This window comes from Nicotiana sylvestris, chromosome 7 (assembly GCF_000393655.2).
Source record: "Nicotiana sylvestris chromosome 7, ASM39365v2, whole genome shotgun sequence".
NCBI lineage: Eukaryota > Viridiplantae > Streptophyta > Magnoliopsida > Solanales > Solanaceae > Nicotiana > Nicotiana sylvestris.
This window is the reverse complement of record NC_091063.1, coordinates 151,167,125-151,179,652: the sequence shown is the minus strand read 5'-3', so window position 1 is coordinate 151,179,652 and position 12,528 is coordinate 151,167,125. Positions and strand designations below refer to the sequence as shown.

Below are 12,528 nucleotides of genomic sequence, written 5' to 3'. Positions count from 1 at the left end.
AAAGAAAAAATCAAATCGGAATCGTATTATGCTATGATTAGAAGTCTGATTTAGTTCATATACTAGCTATATTTGAAGTCAAAGTCACAACATATGGCTTAATTAAGTATCTTTACCGATACTTGCTGGGAAAAACAGTTCTGTAGCTCAAAATATGAAATTACAACAAATTGAATTCTCTTGTAAATGTAATAATGAAAACTAAACCGAGGAAAAAGTAAAGAAACCACTTCACTATTTTCCTTTTCATTTCCCTCGGTTTTTTCCCTCGTTTTTTAACTCAACTACTCAGGTAACTTCTCTTTATTCCCGCCATTGTTCCCTCCATATTCCCACCTTCCCCTCGACCCCTGATCTCCCATTTCCTGCGTAAGAAACTTCCACTTCCAGAGCTATATATTCAGCATATAGTGCCTCTTGGAGAGATGAAATTCCTGGTGAGCATTAGGTCAGTTCTCTCTTTTCTTTTTGTATTTTAATTCTTTTAAGTTTGTTCATTTTAATTTCACTGCTTAGCTTTACCAAAATCGTGACATTGTGTAGTTTGTTGATTCTCTGTGATCCTCTTTGCCAATTATTTGAGTTTGACTGTTTGTAGAGTATATTGTACTTAGTTTATTTATTTTGTTTTGTTCGGAGTAGAAAAATCAGATCTTTTGAGGCTATAGATTGGGTTTGTTGGGTAGTTTCGGGACAATTTTTTGTATCATCTTCTGTCTAATGTTTAGTTCCTCTTCATATTTGATTCACCTCTCTCTCTTTTTCTTATGAATACGCAGCCATGCCGAAGATTAAGCGTTTTCGGAATCCACTAAAGTTAGCTCGTGAACCACATGATGCTCATGGACATTCTTCCTCATCAGCAACTCTAGTCCAATCACATGCTATCGAGCCCTCAACAATAGTGCAAGCCCTCCCACATGCTCATGAAGTCCCACAACAAGAACAAGCTCCAATTCTGCTTTCTAATTCAAGTGCAACATCTCGCCGTGCAGGACGTGAATCTACAAAGTATTGGACAGTAGAGGCAAAAGGTATATGCCTTACATATATTTTTACTTCAATTTATGAGAATATTATTTTTTCTTCCTTTTTGGTTAAGTAACTTGTTTTCTTGTTAAAGACTCGAAAAGTGCTACCAAGCAATTTAGGGTCAAGGTCAATGAAGTTAACAACCTAACTGTTGGGGAGCGCATCATTGTGAATTTTGATGACTACAATGCAGCATATGGTGAAGCACAAGGATTACTTGCTGGATATTGTGGATCGCTGGCAATTGATTGTAATTTGTTTCCGATTAGTTTTGAGAAGTGGTCAGGGCCATCGGGCATGCCTAAGAAGTACATGGAAGACTGCTTTGAAATAATATTGAAGGTACAAGTGTTATTACATACATATGTACTTATTGCACCTAGATTTTTATACCATGAAAAAACTAACTTCAATTTTTTGTTTGAAGCCTCGATTTGATTTTCGGGTAAGTGAGTCCATTGCATATAGATACTGCAATGCTTGTCTTTCGAAGAAGTGGGCTACACATAGGCAGAATTTGTGGAATGAATATTTTGACCCAGCCAAAAGCAAAAATAAAATTATAAGTAATGTGACAGCAGGTATAAATAAAGATCAATGGGCTATTCTTGTTGCTTATCGTCAAAAATCATCAACAATGGTAAGATTCAGATTATTTTAACAAGTTTCATCATAATTAAATGAAGATGATGTTTTAAATTTGTATTTGTTTTTGTTGATAGGAGCTTTGTAGAAGAAATAAAGAAATTCGAAAGAAACAAAAAATGCCACACACTGGTGGTTCAAAAGCTAACTTGAGAAGACGATATGAGCTTGTATGCACATTATCTTATTAAGTTTACTTTTTCTCTAATTAAAATGTTTTATGATAACTTTTTTAATACATTTCTTTTTTAGTTTTTGGAAACTGGAAAAACTCCTAGTCGTGGAAAAATGTTTATTGAAACTCATAAGAAAGCTAATGGATCATTTGTAAATGATGCGGCAAGGACTATAGGGGTAAGTCTAGCTTTGATGCATTTTTCTAACATCATTTTCATTGTTTTGTATAACATTCTGCAACTCAAGTCTTGCTATCTTGTACTTACTAATTGATATTGTATCTGCTTGTAGGAACAAATTGAATTAAATATGACTCAATGTGATACTAATGAATGTGAAGTTTCCCTAAATGATGTTATTGGCAAGATGTTAGGGGCAGAGCACTCTGGGAGAGTACGATGTATGGGTATGGGAGCATCTCCTTCGAACACATTCAGGAATACAAAAGGACGACTTAGTGATCCGAGTGTTTCTTCATCTAGCTACGGTATATCATCTGCAACATATACCCATTTGCAACAAAAGCTTATGCGTGTGGAATCCCAACTAGAAGGCACCTTAAATGCGCTGAAGGTCTACCTGATGTCAAAGGAAGGTGTGGTTCCTGAAGAATTTGCTAGTCTGTTTGCGCTTCAACCACAGGTAAGAAATAATATAATCTGTCTTCTTCGGTTACAACAACTTCTGGTCAGTTTAATTGCATTGTACTTTTATTTGATAACAAAATAAAGTTAGTACAATATACAATTCATATCATCTAATTCTAGTAAAACTTGTTGCTAACTTTGCTAAAGATGGAGGTGGTGGCAAGGAATTCCCATCTCCTAACAGAAGTTAAAGGCTTTGATTTGGTTAGGATAAGGGCTACATTTGATACAATCTTGTTTCCTGATCTTGTTTGGAATTAATCTATATAACTTTCTCACTGAATATCATTTTTATTGTTTCAGCCTGATGATGTAGAGAATGAACCTACTTCACCAATTGATGTAAGAGGCTCATCGGCGGATTACAACGCAAATCACCAATCAAATGCTTAATGTTTTCATTGTGGACTACTTTTGCTTTCTAGGAATTTAATTTTTAGTGATTGTCTAGACTTGTGTTTATATCGCTTTAGTTAGTGCTTAATGTTTTCGTTGTGACTATTTTTGCTTTCTAGGAATTTAAATTTGTAATAGTTGTCTAGACTTGTGATCATTTTACTTCAGCTAATGTTTAATGTTTTTGTTGCTATCTAGACTTGTGTTTATATTGCTTTAGGAATTTATATTGCTTTGTTGCTCTCTTGAGTATAAGGAATAAAATCACCAAGAGTTCCCTCGCCAGGAAATAATGGTGTCATATCTAAAAGAACAATATCACTAACATATCTAACAATTGCACCAGTTGATACTGCAGCCCCAAGAACAACAGTTTCATCAGGTGTGATTCGTGTGCCACAATCACAATAAGCATTATGCAAAGCATGGTCGAACAAATAAGGTAATGGTGATTGAACTGTAAAAGATGGAATTAATATAAGCTCTTGGCTGAAGAATTTCAGTTCAGAAGCCAAACAAAAACCATTGTACTCCAACTAGCCTTATCCCAATGACAAAATGCATGTAGAAGTTCCCTTTGATCATGAATGGAATAATTCCTAGCACCAACTTTTAATACCATATGGTTCAGCAGCCTCTGCAAGAACTTGTTGTAGTAAGGCATTCTCATCTTCCCTAAGATCAGTTTTCTTGTTTTCCTGTTCAACAGTTGTATCATTCACATTTTCAATCACTGCTATATCCTCAGAAGTTAACTGCTTTTCCCCATTTTCTTGCTTTAGTCCTTCCCATTTTCCTCACATTTTCAGTACTTCAATTTCTGACTTTTGCTATCATGGATACTAGGTAGAGTGAAGGGATCGAACCCCCTTTATCGAAAAATAACACAATATAAAAGATGAAACCGGTCTTCTTTTTGTTATATGTGCATTATTATGAAAAAAAATAAAAATGTAGTTGTGAAGGAGGTTCAAAATTGCTTTAGGCCTCAGGTTCAAATTTCAACTATGACGTTGTAGATTTTTTTGTATCCCATTGTATAAATTTATGGTTCTGCCATTGTTCACAAGCTTGAACTATAGTGAAATTCTAATAATGAAATGGTTATGGAGATATTCAAAGAAGAATAGTAGCGTTGGATAAAGCTGGTACAAGTGAAGTATAGGGAGTTGGCATTCTGGTGCACAATCAGTAAGTTCCATGTATGGTCTAGGATCTGCAACTGCATAAGGAATCATTGGCCTGATTTCTCAGAAACAATACAAATAAAAAGTGGTAAATTGGGAAAAGATTAAAATTTGGAATGACTTGGTCTGCGAACACCCCTCTAACTCTAAGAAGCAGAATCCTGAGATCTTTGCTCTTACTGCAAGTCACTATTCTACAATATAAATATGGTTACAGATGGAGTTTAAGCCTCAAACAAAGTTGTTCTGATTGAGATATCAACAGTGTTGCAAAACTGTTGAAAGGAGTTTATTGTTTGGGAGCCTGCTGGGAAAGGAGGCTTTTTTCCGGCAGGTCATGCTATAAGAAATTGTTAGTGGGAAATTTAGTGTTCCAGAAGTGGCCATTGAAGCTCATACATGGCCCAAAAGCTCCATACAATGTTTTTGACTTTTGCTGGATTACAGTTTTGCTACTGCGACCTCAGTTTTATTCTCTTGAGGTCAATAAGTCCTGAATATGAAGCATTCCTTATTCCTTTTCTTGTGTAGATCTTGATGGTGCTTGCTCAATGGTACTTGGAGTTTCATAGTTATATGTACACATATTCGCAAAGAACTATGATCTTTTGTATTAGCTTATACCTGATGTTGGATACTGATTCTTTTACCTCTTGTGCGTACTCTATTTTTGGAAGAATGGTCTTTGGTTTCACATACCATCTTTTTATGATTCCTGAGTTGTATCCTTGAGTAACATTGAGTTTTAATGTGTTGATTGATGAGAATGTATAAAAACAAAGTAGTTATTGCTAGTTTTCCTGGAAGTTGACCATTTTTACTCAAATGCATATCGACTTTAGGACTTCCAGACTCTGAAATGTTTGTCCCTTTGGTGTCACATTGAATTGGCAAAAGCAGTTTGCTAAAAATTTTGTACATAGTTTCTTCATATTAGATATTCAGTTCTATATAAAACTTTTTGCAGGGTCCTCCTGGTACTGGCAAAACCACTAGTATATTGGCTCTTGCTCATGAGCTTTTGGGACCAAACTATAAAGAGGCCATTTTGGAGCTAAATGCATCAGATGATAGGAATATTGAGCGTTTGATTCAAAGTATATGTGCCCTAGTCCGATTTGCAAGATTATCTTACCAAGAGATCCTTGGACGCCTTATGGCTGTGGTTGCAGCAGAAAAGGTACTGGTAATCTTAATCCTCGACACACATGCTATTTTCTTCTAGTATTCCCCTGCTGCCCGAAATGGTTTCTTTTGATCCTTGTGTTAAATCAATATTTTTGTCTGTACAGTGAGTCAGGTAGTATGTTATTATACCTTAATCTGTTGCCGCACAATGAACCTCCCAGTTGCTCTGTAAATTTCATGCCTTTCTTTGCTAGTTAATTTGGTTATGAGCTAACCTAGATTATGAGCTAAAGGGTAGGAACTTTAATTTTTTGTATCTTTCAGCCTCACAAGGCGTAGTGAAAGTTTCATCTAATCACTTCAATATGCAGTCCATTTTGTTTTTACCAAATGTTATATGAGCTTTCAATCTGCTCTCACTGTTGTTTTCTCCCTGTTGTGTTACATAAGAAATTATCACTAATGCTTGTGTTTAAACCGTGTACCTAACATGCATGCAATGATCCGACTTGTCGTTTTAAGAATTTAACGCCCCGTTCAGGGAGTTAAGATCACGAGCAGCTTCGTAATATGTATTATGACTCGCATGTATGGTCGAGTTTAGTTTTCAGAAGATTCGGAATTTAATTTAAAGAAAAATTCTCATTTTGAAGCTTAAATAGAAAGAGTTGACCTGAGAGTTGACTTTTGAGCAAACGACCCCGGAATGGAGATTTGATAATGTCAATAGCTTTGTATAGTAATTTCGGACTTAGGCGTATGTTAAGATTTAGATTTGGAAGTCCGTAGGACAATTCGACGCATTTTGGCGAAAGTTGGAAAATAAGAGATTTTGGAAAAAATTCGACCGAAGGTTGAAATTTTGATAACGAGGTCGGATTTTGATTTTGGAAATTGGAACAGATCCATTACGTCATTTATGATTCGCGTGCAAAATTTGAAGTCATTCCGGTTTGATTCGATATGTTTCGACGCAAAATATAGAAGTTGAAAGATTTGAAAACTCGTAATTCGATTCATGGCGCGATTCGAAATTTTAGTGTTGTTTAACGTGGTTTAAGGCCTCAACTAAGTTCGTATGGTATTTTGGGACATGTTGGTATATTTGGTTAAAGTCCCGAGGGTCTCGGGTGAATTTCGGAAGGCTAACGGATTTGATTTTGGACATTTGGAGATGCTGGAAATTTTGGGCAGCTGATGCAATGGCTTCTGCGATGTTGTGGGCGCAGCAGCGACAATGCGTGTGTTATCTGAACTTTCTAGGTTAACCACGGTGTTAAATCTCCAGCAGATATATCCATGGATATCACCAGATTGATTCAGACACTCAATATGTCAACAACTACATTTAGGGATGGTATTAAATTGACACTTGAAGCTGAACTTGCTTCAACATCATAGTTGCTTGTCACTTGCTCTTTACCAGAATGTCATCTTTGGGTTGTATACTGAGGTTCATTGGATCTCCTGAAGGGATAGTTGCTGCAAACCTAGAGTTATGCATGTTTATTGGAAAACAACAAATATTTGTTGCATTAAATAACTTACAAGCAACACACAGTGAATTTGGTTTTGTCAACCAAGTGTGTTTTCAAGGTTGTAAGGCTCACATATCTCTTTCATGTAATTATTCATCTTTAGAAACCCCCCCCCCCAATGAGGCCATTCTCTTTTGCTAAATGCTAGTATTAGTATGATCTAATTTATTTAAGCACGTGTTTTAATAAAATTATAATTATCATTGTATCTGTGTATGGCGAAAATCATATCTTATTTAGTACGCTATTACATCTTCACTTTATTATTTGCATATGACTTACATATTGTTAACTTATCAATTAAAGTTACTATGAGAGAAAATTCAACTTTAACGTCTTATCTTTCAAACGATTAAAAGAACATAATATTTTTAAAAAATATTATCAAATTGCACGGTTTACCTCTCTAAAAATTAATAATCAATAAATTCCATCAATAATATAATTCGAAATATTACTCCTCGTGAGTAAATATAAAATTGCTTTCAAATAGCAAAATAATAAATGTTTGATAATTTTGAGAGACATAGAACTAAAATATGAAAAAAAAAATGTTAGATGTTCCTAAAAGATGTAAATTTTGGCTATTCCAGTGATACTCATTTTTTGATGTTCCCAATTATAAATATGTGATACTTTGACTTATTATTTTGAGTTATTCTCAATCTTCATATAGATGAATAAAACTTTAATCATTTATTTGTTAGAGAAATTTGACAAGATTCTTCTTATGATCTTGCTAAATATATCAATATTAATTATTTTCAAGAGCTTATATATATTTTTAATTTTTATTTTATAATTTAAATCTATTATTAATATTATTATTTAATTTTAATTTTATTATTATTTATATAGACTCCTAAAATTAGTAATAAGAATTAAAATAAATGAATAGAGAAAAAGCTATTTATTGCCCCAAAGTTATTCTTTCTTAACCCTAAACGTTATTTTTCCATTTCTAAAAGTTTACATGAAAGAAAAATCCTTGCACTTTTTGGTTTTCAAAAATTTTAAAAACTTTCTAGCTTCTTTAAAGCTCTTTATCATGAGAGTAGAAAATTCCCTATATCCGTATAATACTAATTGTCATCAATTTTGTTAAAGCTTTTAAATAGTTGGAAGCGTTGAGGGTTTATTTTAAGCAAGGAAAGCGGCAACCGTGGGAAATATCGAAATTCTTAGGTTTTCTTCATTTGTAATTCTGACCCTCTTTTTTCTACTGCTTGTTATCCTTCGCTATATGAACAAGGAGTCCTTTGTGGGAATTCTTCATTGGTTCTTCTGTCCTCTGTCAGTTTCTGGAATTAACTTTGCTTGAAAGAGCATTTAAAATTCTTGGAGTAGATTGGAAGGATAGTCAAATCTGAAGGTACCCGTGGACTGGAGGATTGCTTTTGGAGGTATATTCTAAAAGGGTTCTTGTTAATTTATTTATTATTTTTCAATGGATAAATCATGGATTGGAAATCCACGGAACACAAACGAATACTGGCTTGGTTTAGATAAATTTCTTGATTTTGCGTTTAAGAATGCAGCTGTGGAAGATACAATTAGATGCACATGTCCTAAATGTGGCTTTGTCAAGTGAAAAACTAGAGAGATAGTGCAGGATCATTTGATTTGCAATCCATTCCCTCAAAATTATGTTATTTGGAATCTTCACGGTGAGAAACAGGTAGTAGAGCTTTCTGGAGATAGAGATGTTATGCAAGAGATGGTTAACCCAGAAAATCCAATAGAAACAATGATTAATGATGCATTTGGGCACTATAGGCACCAAGCGGCTGATGTAGGGATATCTCAACCATTGGACTCAAATGAAATATCAAATGAGGGGCATAGGGAGGATTCTGGTGACTTTCATGATTTTCTCAAAGATGGAAGTGAAACACTGTATGAAGGCAGCAAGTTCACAAAGCTAGAGTTTTTAATAAAATTGTATCATATAAAGGTCTATTATGGATTAAGTGACAAGACAATGACTATGATACTAGATTTGTTGAGAGATGCATTTGAAGATGCAAAGTTACCTCCTTCCTTTTATGAGGCCAAAAAAACCATTAGCAAACTTGGCCTTGACTATACCAAGATACTTGCATGTCCAAATAATTGTATGCTATACTGGGAAGGTGATTCAGAATTGGAAGCATGTAAGCATTGTGATACATCTAAATTGAATCCTAACAAGAAAAAAAAGCAAGCTGCAAAGGTTTTGCGTTATTTTCCATTAAAACCAAGATTGCAATGATTATTTATGTGTTGTAAGACTGCTGAACATATGAGATGGCATGCTTCAGGCAATAATATTGATGGGTTGATAAGGCATCCAAGGGATGGTGTGGCATGGAAGACATTTGATCGGACTCATTCTGGATTTGCTTCAGATCCTCGAAACGTTCGCTTAGGCCTTGCTAGTGATGGTTTTAGTCCTTTTGGAACAATGACTACTACATATAGTATTTGGCCAATCTTCTTGATTCCATACAATCTACCTCCTTGGATGTGTATGAAGCACACCTCCTTCATCTTATCAATGATCATTCCAGGGAAGCACATGCCTGGAAATAATATAGATGTGTACTTACAACCCCTTGTGAAGGAATTACACGAGTTATGGAATGATGGTGTAGAAACGTTTGACTCATCGTTGAATGAAAAATTTAGAATGCATGCAGCTCTTATGTGGACAATCAGTGACTTTCTTGGATTAGGTATCTTATCTGGCTGGAACACACATACTGGTTTTGCCTGCCCAACTTGTAACTTTGACACAGAACCTTGTCGTCTTCGTCATAGTAAAAAGTGGTGCTTTATGGGCCATCGACGTTTTCTGAGAAGAAATCACAGGTTTAGGTTGAATCGAGTACGGTTTAATGGAAGTAAAGAGGAGCGAAATCCACCATTAAAATTGTCAGGGTCTGCCATTTTGAGACAAATAGAAGAAGGGAGAGGAGCAGAGTTGAATTGTAGAGGGAAAAGATCTAGACGAGCAACTAAGCAATGGAATAAGAGAAGTATATTCTTTGAACTTCCTTATTGGAAATCTAATTTGTTGCATCATAATCTAGACTTTATGCATATTGAAAAGAATATATGTGACAATATCATATATACATTGCTCCATGATAAATCGAAATCAAAAGATAATATTAATGCCCGAAAGGATCTAAAAGAAATGGGCATAAGGCGTGATCTTTGGTCGGATGATAGTGGAAAATATCACCTTGTTGTGTTTTCACTTATGAATGATAAAAAAAAGAAGTTGGACACTAACATGTTGTTCCTTACAACTTTGAAGAATATTAAAGTACCAGATGGCTACTCAAGTAACATTTCTAGCTGTGTTGATTTGGTACAGAAAAAGATTTTTGGGTTGAAAAGTCATGATTGCCATATTATTTTAGAGCAATTGCTACCATTGGCGATCCGCAATGTGTTGACCGACCATGTAGTTGCAGTTTTGGTGGACCTCTGCTCATTTTTCAGAGCCCTTTCTAGCAAAACTTTGAATGTTTCAGAGCTTGATAAGCTCCAAGAGCGCATTAAAAGTACACTTTGCCACCTAGAGATACTATTTCCTACAACATTCTTTATAGTAATGGTTCATTTGTCTGTCCATCTAGCAGAGGAAGCAAAACTCGGAGGTCCAGTGCATCATCGAAACATGTATCCCGTCGAGAGGTAAAACATTAACATTTCTAATTTGAAGATATTTGCATTATGGTCACTTGAATTAGTTTGTACACTTATGACCTATTATTTTTGTAGGGAGTTGGGACATTTTAAGTCCTTTGTACGGAATAAAGCACAACCAGAGGGTTCTATAGCTGAGGTTACTTAGCTGAAGAGTCTCTTACCTTTTGTTCTCGGTATATTGAGGATATTGAGGAAAGATTCAATAGACCTAAGCGTGTTCGTGATGACCCAAATGTCACTAAGCCTTCTGGAACGTCCTCTATATTTCCTCAATTAGGTAAACCTACATCAGCTTCAATTACATTCCCTTTAAATGATATGCAGAAACTACAAGCTCATCGGTATGTGCTTTTGAATTGTGCAGTAGTCACGCCATTTGTGGAGTGAGTAACTCATACAAACTTTATATTCTTTATCATTGTAATGTTTCTTGTTCTTTAACATTAATGTAATTATTTCATATAGTGAGTTTAGACAGTACATAAGGAGGAGTTCAAGAAGAAGACCTTCACCTACAAAGATAGAGAGGAGAGTTAATAAAGAGTTTGTTGATTGGTTCCAAAAGCGGGTGAGTAAGTAATCATTAGTTATTGTTTACATTTGGTTGAACGAGAAAACTTCACTAATACAATCTCGTTTTGATTTAGATTATGAATCCAGACACAATAGATACAATGTCTATTGATCTAAAGTTTCTTGCACGAGGTCCATCGGTAGTTGCAAGACGTTTTACTGCATATAACATCAATGGGTCCAAATTTCGAACTTTGGCTCGAGAAGAAGGTCTAAGAACACAGAATAGTGGAGTTTTCTTAACTTCTAAAACATCATGTGTTGCAAGTAGTATTGACGGAAATTTAAGGCAAGTAGAGTTACCATATTATAGGAAGTAGAAGATATTCTTGAGATTAATTATTATGGTCGATTCAAGGTTGTTCTTTTCAAATGTAGATGGGCTGATACTGCTCGAGATAGAGGGTATAAAAAGGATCGTTGGAACTTAAATTGTGTTAATTTTGATAGATTGATTTATACTGGTTAACGTGAAGAACATGGGCCTTACATCGAAGCATCTCAGGCACAAATGGTGTACTATGTGGATGATGTTGTCAATAAAGGGTGGAGTGTTGCTATGCATATAAAGCCAAGAGATCTATATGATATGGGAGAAGAAGTAGTGGAAGATGAAATATATGAGAATGAACCATACCAAGAGCAAGAACTTGAACAGTTTTTTGGGGATGGTGATGAGTATGTACAACTAGCTACGGACCATATAATTGATGATGTAGTAGAGACAAATGTTGCTACTAACGTAGCAGCTGATTCATACATGTTTGAATAGAAAATTTATTTAATATGTTGCTTTACCTGAAGGTAATATTATTGCATAAGTAGTGTTTATTTTATTTATTTGATGTATAAGTATATTTAGAATGGTATTCATAATTGGTTTGAAGGCATATTTAGAAATGATAAGGTTAATTCAATCTGTTGTTCCTCACATGGCATCCAAGAAGAAAGGGAAAATAGTAAATGTTGAAAGTTGCATTGCTTTGGATCTGGGACCATGGTCAGGTGCTTATAGTGCATCCAAAGCTGATGTACACTCATTTACTGATACCTTGAGGTATGTTTGTATGCTATAGCTAACTTTGTTTTGGATGGTTTTTCAACTTCAAATTGCAGCCAAGCATACACCAATTAAATTTTATTACATGCTCTTAAGCTTAATTATCTTACTTTATCTTTAGTTTTTGGGAGCTTTATTTTTATTAGATTGTCATTATGTATTAGATGTACTGATTTCTTTTCCTTGAACCACATTAATATTTTTTACTTTGTTCTCATCTCATAATTAACGACTCAAACTCCACACTTAAGATTCACTGGAAACCAGATGCAGAAGAAGCTGCAAACAAAGGCTTTGAGATTGATAGTGAAGATGCGTGGACACATCATGCTGTGAGTTACTCTTTCCTTTCTAGTTGATATCTCCTAGTGAAAAATGCTAATATTAGTTGGAATGGCTAAAGAAGTCGTCAAAATACATGCAAATATGTTGGCGGCTGGAGGAAA

At 34.9% G+C, this 12,528-nt stretch overlaps 2 protein-coding genes across 2 annotated transcripts; both read left to right on the top strand.

Moving 5' to 3' along the window:
- Window positions 1-781: 781 nt before the first annotated feature.
- LOC138873960 (uncharacterized) lies at window positions 782-2,894 on the top strand. Its single transcript, XM_070152452.1, has 8 exons — window positions 782-1,034; window positions 1,124-1,374; window positions 1,460-1,672; window positions 1,755-1,847; window positions 1,930-2,031; window positions 2,146-2,496; window positions 2,649-2,705; window positions 2,805-2,894. The coding sequence occupies exons 1-8, from the start codon at window positions 782-784 to the stop codon at window positions 2,892-2,894; spliced, it is 1,410 nt and encodes a 469-aa protein (XP_070008553.1).
- A 6,137-nt stretch (window positions 2,895-9,031) lies between these two features.
- LOC138873958 (uncharacterized) lies at window positions 9,032-11,491 on the top strand. Its single transcript, XM_070152451.1, has 6 exons — window positions 9,032-10,434; window positions 10,522-10,585; window positions 10,633-10,790; window positions 10,915-11,017; window positions 11,097-11,311; window positions 11,401-11,491. Exons 1-6 carry the CDS (start codon window positions 9,032-9,034, stop codon window positions 11,489-11,491), a joined length of 2,034 nt encoding a protein of 677 aa, XP_070008552.1.
- The last annotated feature ends 1,037 nt before the right edge of the window (window positions 11,492-12,528 follow it).